This window comes from Notolepis coatsorum, assembly GCF_963971535.1.
Source record: "Notolepis coatsorum genome assembly, chromosome: 18".
Lineage (NCBI taxonomy): Eukaryota > Metazoa > Chordata > Actinopteri > Aulopiformes > Paralepididae > Notolepis > Notolepis coatsorum.
Genome location: NC_140182.1, coordinates 16,101,243 through 16,110,226, shown reverse-complemented (window position 1 = coordinate 16,110,226; position 8,984 = coordinate 16,101,243). Strand labels below are relative to the sequence as shown.

The 8,984-nt window shown below is 42.1% G+C and overlaps 1 protein-coding gene across 1 annotated transcript; it reads left to right on the top strand.

The window, feature by feature from the left end:
• Positions 1-5,956: 5,956 nt before the first annotated feature.
• On the top strand, positions 5,957-8,309 carry LOC311244864 (tripartite motif-containing protein 16-like; the record flags this gene model as incomplete). The annotated part of the gene is made up of 1 exon (XM_084334551.1): positions 5,957-8,309. The coding sequence occupies one exon, from the start codon at positions 5,957-5,959 to the stop codon at positions 7,622-7,624; it is 1,668 nt and encodes a 555-aa protein (XP_084190677.1). The 3' UTR covers positions 7,625-8,309.
• Positions 8,310-8,984: the final 675 nt, after the last annotated feature.

Sequence of the window (8,984 nt, the reverse complement as noted above, 5' to 3'; positions counted from 1 at the left end):
GCTGACCACTGTAGCTAGTGGCAGCTGTAACACCAGGCTCATCCAACACACAACGTGTGGTGCAGGAACCACGCAACGGAACATTCTCACGGACAGACCCAGGCTCAGCCATCAACTGGGTGTCAGCCCCTGTCCCCATGAGAAGTGAAGAATGGGGCCGCATACGCTTCAAGGAATCATTTTATTCAAGACCTAATTGGTATAAATTGGAACAGATTTCAGCTAATTCCCTCTGTTGAGGATGCATGGGATTTTTTCCACTCTGAAGTTACTAAAGTAATTGATGTTCATGCCCCCATCAAAACAATTAGAGTGAAAGGTAGACATTTACCGTGGATCAGCTCACATCTTATCCATCTATTTAAAGAAAGGGACAAAGCCTGGGTGAAATACCGAACAACTAAGGACCCTGTGGATTGGGAACATTATAGATATCTGAGGAATTCATCAAAAACTCAAACAAGGAATGCAAAATCCAATTACTACAAAAATAGTTTTAGACATGATTTTCATAATCCAAAACAGTTTTGGAACAAACTGAACACTTTTCTCAATAAAACGGACAAAAAAACTATAAAGCAGATACAAATCAATAATGACATTATTTCTGATCCTCTACTCATATCCCAACATTCAATAAACACTTCTCCTCTATCTGTAGTTCCCAATGCACAGACTTCTATGTTACAGCTGGTTCCCCTAACTTAAGTGCTCATAATGGTTCGTTTTATTTATTTTTACTGATGTTTACTATGCAATATGTGAACTGAAAGAGAGTTGTGGTGCTGGTCCTGATGGTCTTGAAGCCAAATTTATCAAACTTGCTGCTCACATATTAATGTATCCCCTTGCAGACTTGTTCAACTTATCTTTGTCTACCTCCTCATTCCCATCGATATGGAAATGTGCAAGAGTTACCCCCATTTTTAAAGCTGGAGATCCATCAGATTTAAATAATTATAGACCTATTTCCATTATATGCACTATTGCGAAAATCTTTGAAAAACTTATTTTTAAACAATTATCAAAATACATTAACCTTGGCAACATTTTATCCCCCTTCCAATCAGGATTCAGACCTCATTACTCTACAACCACAGCTACATTAAAATTCACCAGTGATGTGCTTTTGTCCTTTGACAAAGGCCATCTTACTGGTGCAATATTCATTGATCTTTCCAAAGCGTTCGATATGGTTGATCACTACCTCCTCCTTGACAAACTGTACTCTATTGGTTTACACCGAAATGCCCTACTATGGTTTAGTGCCTATCTTCACAACAGGCGCCAGTGTATTGTACTTCAAGGCTCTCAGTCAGAGTTTCTAACTGTTGAGAAAGGTGTTCCTCAGGGTTCCATATTGGGGCCACTTCTCTTCTCTATATTTATTAATGATCTGCCAGATATTTGTTCCCACTGTCAAGTCCAGCTCTATGCTGATGATACCGTTATTTATGTCTCTGATAAAAACATTAATCAAATTCAACATTTTCTACAGTCAGACTTCAATCTGGTCCAAAAATGGCTTAAAAACCATTTACTGAATAAGAGGAAGTCTTGTAGCATGCTGCTTGGCCACTCACGTAGTGGTGCAAGTTCCATTGACCTACAGATACATTTTGAAGACGGCTCCTATCTTGAAAAAGTGGATTCATTTAAATACCTCGGTATCACGATCGATCCAGAACTCTCATTCAAACTTCACATTGAACTTACCATTAAAAAAACATATGGCAGCTTGTGCTCACTTTATCCCTCAATCAATTGTTTCTCATTTGAAGTGAGGAAAAGAATAATCTCCCAAGTACTACTTCCCATTGTAGATTATGCTGATATTGTATATATGAACACCACAGACACTAATCTCAAACCTCTCAATGTATTATATAACTCCCTATGTAGATTTGTGCTGAGGTGTCCATACAGAACACACCACTGCTCTCTGTATAGTTCGCTTGATTGGCTGCAGCCTAAGGCAAGAAGGCAACTTCACTGGTACCTATTCCTTTTTAAATGTGTTCACTTTAACTGTCCTTCTTATTTGAAACAGTCTCTGGAACCATATACATCACCATACCCGCTTAGACATTCACAACATCCCTATTTTACTGTTCCCAGAAGAATATTTTCTGAAGCTGGACGAAGGTCATTCCATTACAAAGCTCCATCTGACTGGAACAACCTTCTTCTTTCTCTCAGATCTGTTACCTCTCTTGGCCGCTTCAAGACTTCACTGTATTCACATCTTGAAACTACCTGTGAATGCTTTTAACACTGCTTGTACATACGTCTATTTCTGACTTTGAGATAGGTCATTGTACTGTATACTTGACTTCTTTGTTTAAAATGAGTTGGTGAATGGGGGTGTGGGTGGGAGAGGGTGAGCAAGCTACAGTAACTGTATCTGTACATGTGTGTATTGTGTATTGTGTACTTGTACTGTATGTAATGTTTTACGTTTGTGCATAGGACCCCCTCTAAAATGAGATGCTGCATCTCAAGGGGCTATCCTTTCAATAAATTCTGAAATTCTGAAATTCTACTCATGTACAATAGAGAGCATCCTAACTGGCAACATCACCTCCTGGTTTGGGAATAGCACTGCACAAGACCATAGCAGACTACAAAGAGTGACACGTTCAGCCGAACGCACAATTGGAGGGGGGCTTCCCACCCTCCAGAACATTTACAACAAGCGGTGCAGGGGTAAGGCTAAGAGAATCATCAAGGACTCCAGCCACCCGAACAACTGCCTCTTTGAACTGCTGCGGTCAGGCAAGCGATACCGGAGTCTTAAGGCGAGCACAGAAAGACTCAGAAGAAGCTTCTATCCCCAGGCCATCAGGCTGCTCAACGAACAATAAACACTATGCAACAACCATCAAATGCACACAGCACACACACCCACATGCACACACTCACTTAAGCAAACAAAACACTGCAGCACCCACTCTCCACACTTTAGATTACCTAAACACACTTTACACTTTATATTTATTGGTAAAGGATTTGCACTACAACTCGTACACCTTACTGTAAATTGTACCTAAATTGTACCTCGTCCCATTTCTGCTCTGCACTATATAGTATTGTATATTAGTACATTGCATAGTATATTGTATATTGTATGGTAACTCAGTTACTTCTATTCTGCATCGAACATTGTACATATGTCTATACTTAACACTGTGACCTTTTTTTTTTACTTCTATTTTACATGCTATACTATTTTATTTCATACTTATCTTGTCTAGCACAGTCTCTGGAGCGTAACAGTAAGAAGCATTTTGTATAAAAGTATTCTGTACTTCTGTATTGACAACTATTAAAGAAACTTGAAACTTGAACTTGAAACTTGTCTCTTGCGTTGGTGACGAGTGCAATGTCCGCTGCGCCACCCAGCCGCTATAATAAGCATTCTTTAGGTGGTGGTACTTTCTCTATTTGGACATTATAGCTAACATATAGCCTAGCCTAGTTGGTCTTATTTTTTTTTTTGTTTTTTTTCAAAATAATCTGAGATTCAAGATTCAAGATTGTTTATTGTCATATGCACAGTTAAAACGACAGTTTGCCATACAATGATAATCTTACTTTGCTAGTCCACCCTTCACAAAAAATCACACAGTACTTAACTTAAACATATTTAAATACAAGCGAGTGCTAGAAAATAAGATAAAATAGATACAAATATATATACAATACAACAAGGCACAGTGAGTTACATTGCACGTTCCATGGAGGTGACAGTGGGTCATAGCAGCAGTTAAAAGTGTCTTTAGTGATTCATAGTTCATAGTTCATAGTAGAAGGTGTTGTTGGAGGGGGGGGGGGGGCTAGGCATTCAAGAGTCTGATGGCCTGTGGGTAGAAACTGTTTGTCAGTCTCGTGGTTCTGGCTTTCAGACTCCTATATCGCCTGCCTGATGGCAGGAGGTTGAAGAGTCTGTGTTGGGGGTGTGTGCTGTCCTTAATGGGGCCAGATATTATTGCTGGCGGGCCAATTTCGGCCCACGGGCCGCCTATTGCCGACCTGTGCTGTAGAGTGTAGAGGAAGGGTAGTTACTGGTGTCTGTCCCGTAACAAGTTGTATCTTTCTTTCTTTTAATTGCATGGCGTGTGTCTATACCGGTCGAGTTTAGACACATCATAAACTATTTGGCTGGCTGTGCACATATCTTGCGCAAGAGTCACCATGGTTCTTCTCAGCAAAGGGCGTGGCTTCACGTGACATCAGTTCTATGCGCAACACCTGTGAGTCGGTAAGCGTCACACCTGTGGGCTCACTCAGAAATGTTGTGTAACTGGTTAACGGACACAAGACAAGACTGACCGCTTTTTAAGGCGTGAACCAACGGAATGAGTCCGCCGGGTATATTACACTTTATGTAACCTCCTTCATTGTATCTCCTTTTACTCTGGAATGGTAATAGATGTGGTGGGTTTACTTACACTGGATTCATATGTCCTAGCTTGTTACCTATCAAAGGAGACCAGAAACATGCATATATAGGCGTTATGGTTCAGGAGCTACCATGATTCATTAGGGGCATGCAATTTCGGACAGAAGGCCTGAACAATATGCTTGGTAGTGTTATAAAAGATGTGATGGCACACATTTGGAGGCAACTGCTGCATTGCTATCACATCTTTTCCAGCAGTAGGGTGTGTATACCTTCCCAAAAATAACTATGAAAGTTATAGTCCCCAAAGATGGTAACCATGGCCCATCAAGTTATACTCTATCCTTTTAACAACTGTAATCATGGGTTTTATAGGTTTTCATTACAAGATACACTATACGACCGGGGTGCCCATGTACATGTCAAAATACTTCCCAAAGGTCAGTGAATACCACAACCACTACACCAGAGGAAGCTCAACAAATCATGTTAAACCCAGATTCGGCTCAAACAAGGGACTAAACACGTTTCGCAATTATGCCACAACAATGTGGAACGCCCTACCCAAAGCTGTAAAGGAATGTGAATCCCTGCCCACATTCAAAACCGCTCTTAAAGAGCACCTACGAGAGGCTGCAATTCGAAACTGGCCACCGTAAATGCCCAAAACCCCCACCACCTCCTAATAGACAGTCTCCTCCCCACCGCATGTATATATTCCATCCCCGCCGTATGTATATTTCCCTCCCACCCACCCACCCCCTCCTAATGTACAGTCCCCTCCCCATCATATGTATATACTCTGTCAGGATCTAGGGGTAACAGTACTGTATATTTGAATACCGCCTATGTCACAAATGTATCAGTACTAAATACCTATATGTCCCTATGCCATAAATGTCATGTATGTTGTGTATGTCATAAATGTCTATATGAATTGAAAATGGGGGACCCTGATGGAAACAAGACAAACGTCTTTCTCAGGTCTGCATCCCCTTAACAATTGTATGTATTGAGCCGTACTGTATTGTACCCATTCTGCAATCTGTTAAATAAAGTTTTCATTCATTCATTCATTCATTCATTGCATTATCATTTCATAATGAGAGAGAGAGAGAGAGAGAGAGAGAGAGAGAGAGAGAGAGAGAGAGAGAGAGAGAGAGAGAGAGAGAGAGAGAGAGAGAGAGAAGAGAGAGAGAGAGAGAGAGAGAGAGAGAGAGAGAGAGAGAGAGAGAGAGAGAGAGAGAGAGAGAGAGAGAGAGAGAGAGAGAGAGAGAGAGAGAGAGAGAGAGAGAGAGAGAGAGAGAGAGAGAGAGAGAGAGAGAACTGAACTATGTAACAACATCTTCTATCTATGAATCACAGTAAAATAGACACTGTCTCTTTAAAGCGACTCCTCCCCTGGACAGCTTAGAACCAGGAAGCAGCTCCCACCAGACACACAGTCAGAGTTTACTCTACAACCAGGAAGCAGGCTCCCACCAAACACACGGTCAGAGTTTACTCTTCCTGAGAAAACAAAACTTAAGAGTGTCGTTGTCTTTGTAGAATAAAATGGCGCAGCAAGGAGTTGATCTGTACCGGGACCAGTTCTGCTGTTCTCTCTGTCTGGATCTACTGAAGGATCCGGTAACTATTCCCTGTGGACACAGCTACTGTATGGGCTGTATTAAAGACTGCTGGGATCACGATGATCAGAAGGGGATCTACACATGTCCCCAGTGCAGGGAGACTTTTAATCCGAGGCCTGTTCAGAAGAAAAACAATATAATGGCTGACGTGATAGAACACCTAATGAAGACAGGACTCCAAGCTGCTCCTCCTGATCACTGTTATGCTGGACCTGGAGATGTGGCCTGTGATTTCTGCACTGGGAGAAAGCAGAAGGCCCTCAAGTCCTGCCTGGTATGTCTGACCTCTTTCTGTGAAACTCACCTCCAGCCTCATCATACTGTAGCTCCGTTAAAGAAACACAAGCTGGTCAAAGCCTCCACACGGCTTCAGGAGAACACCTGCTCTCGTCATGACAGGATTCTGGATGTTTTCTGTCGTACTGATCAGCAGTGCATCTGTTATTTGTGTTCCATGGATGAACATAAAGGCCATGATACAGTCTCAGCTGCAGCAGAAAGGACGGAGAGACAGAAAGAGCTTGGCATGAGTCAGCAGAAAGTCCACCAGAGAGTCCGGGAGAGAGAGCAGCAACTCAAAGAGGCCCAACAGGCTGTTGATTCTCTCAATCGCTCTGCTGATAAAGCAGTGGAGGACAGTGAGAGAATGTTTACTGAGCTGATACGCTCCCTGGAGATGTGGCGCTCTGAGCTGAAGATGTTCATCAGAGCCCAACAGAGGACCACCGTGACTCAGTCTGAAGAACTGCAGAAGAGACTGGAGCAGGAGATAGCGGACCTGAGGAGGAGAGCCACTGAGCTGGAGCAGCTCTCACACACAGAGGACCACATCCACTTTCTACAGAGTTACCCCTCCCTCTCCGGTCCCAGTGAGTCTACAGACTCACCCAGCATCAGTGTCCTTCCTCTCCTGTACTTTGCAGAAGTGACTAAGGTCATGTCTAAACTGAGAGACAAACTAGAGGACGTTCTGAAAGAGCAGTGGCCCAGAATCTCAACAACAGTGAATGCAATTATTAATGTTTTACTGCCACCAGTGCCCAAGACCAGAGCTGACTTCTTACAATATTCCTCTCGGATCACACTGGACCCAAACACAACAAACACAAGTCTGTCTTTGTCTGAGGGGAACAGAAAAGCAACACCTGGAGGTGAGCAGTCATATCCTAATCACCCAGAGAGATTTATTGAATGTTCTCAGGTTCTGGGTAGAGAAGGTCTGACTGGACGCTGTTACTGGGAGGTGGAGTGGAGGGGAGGGGTTACTGTAGCAGCCTCCTACAAAGACATTAGTAGAACAGGCAACTGGGTGAACTGTGTATTTGGATTCAATTCCAAATCCTGGGCTTTAGAGTGCAGTCCAAGTGATTACATCTTCAGACACAATAACAATAATAGAATTCAAGTATCGGCCCCCCGGTCCTCCAGAATAGGAGTGTACCTGGATCACAGGGCAGGTACTCTGTCTTTCTACAGCGTCTCTGACACAATGACCCTCCTGCACAGAGTCAACACCACATTCACTCAGCCTCTCTATCCTGGACTTTGGTTATGTTACCCTGGGGATGCTGAGTTCTGTGAGCTGAAATAGAGATCAGTGACATTCACAGCTCCTCTACCCAGGGTTTTGGATTTAAATTGATCTTGAAGATGCTGAGTTGTGAAAGATGAGGCCATTAGGAGTTACATTCACTCAGTCACTCTATCTTTGTTCTGAGGGACACAGTTTCTAGCCTACCGGGGTAAAGTTTGTCTGATTGGATATTTGCATATTCACATTTGATTCCCATCTTCAATACCTCTGTTCCTTTGCATGTGGGGAAGTCAAAATCTTTATGTTCATACTCTGGGTGGGTTGGAAAACAATATGCAACCATTTTATTTGCATTTGATCACCTTTGGTCATTTTGGTCATTACTGTGGGATTTGGGTCTGTCTCTCCTCTCTCTGTTCCAGGGGGGGTTGGTAACAATGTGGGGGCCGGACCTCCTTGGGGAGGTTGATTCAGCCTATAACCTTCTCCCTCACCTCTTATCTCTGGGCAGCCGGGACACTTCATACGGGACACTCTTCTATCTTCAAGGCCTTCGGTTGAACCCACAGCCAGGATGTGTGGGGCATGGGTCAGTCATAAATGCAACTATTGTGTTTCAGAACAGACCCATCTGCGTTATCAAAAGAGCTCAAGGAGAGAGAGATGTTCTTCTGGTGGCAGACTTCCAGGGAGACAGACCTAGATAGGAGCTGGTTTAGGAGGAATGACCATTCATTGAATATCGTGCATTTTGTCTTTTGTTCTTTTATTCTTACTAAATAAACGTGGACATCTAAACCCAGAAGGACCCGTGTGGATATTTGATAGATCCTACTGTCTATCTAGAAGCTCATACTGGCTGCATATCTTTTCTAGTGTCTATTTAGAGGCTCATTGGTTTGTAAATGTACTAGATTTTCTAGAGATTTTTAGTTTTGAATGTATGTTTTGTAATCTGTATATTGGCCTGCGAATGATGTGTTATCGTTAATTAATTGTATTAATTGTGATACTGCACACGATAACACGATTTGTGTTTTGTGTTTACATTATGCACTATACAGTATTATACAATATGAAAACTAACTGTCAGTCATATAGGTGAGACTGTGCTGAAAAAAAGGATACCAAACATACCATGGTAAAACATTTTAAAATGGGAATTATACAATTTAAATCAAAATTAGCCAAAACATTGAAAATATCCCAGGACCCAGAAGAGTTGATCTTGAATACAAGGTGTAGTGGTTTAAGCCCTATAGTCAATACAATGACAAGAGATCTTTGGACGGGCCATTGTAAGTAAGTAAGTAAGTAAGTAAGTAAGTAAGTAAGTAAGTAAGTAAGTAAGTAAGTAAGTAAGTAAGTAAGTAAGTAAGTAAGTAAGTAAGTAAGTAAGTAAGTAAGTAAGTAAGTA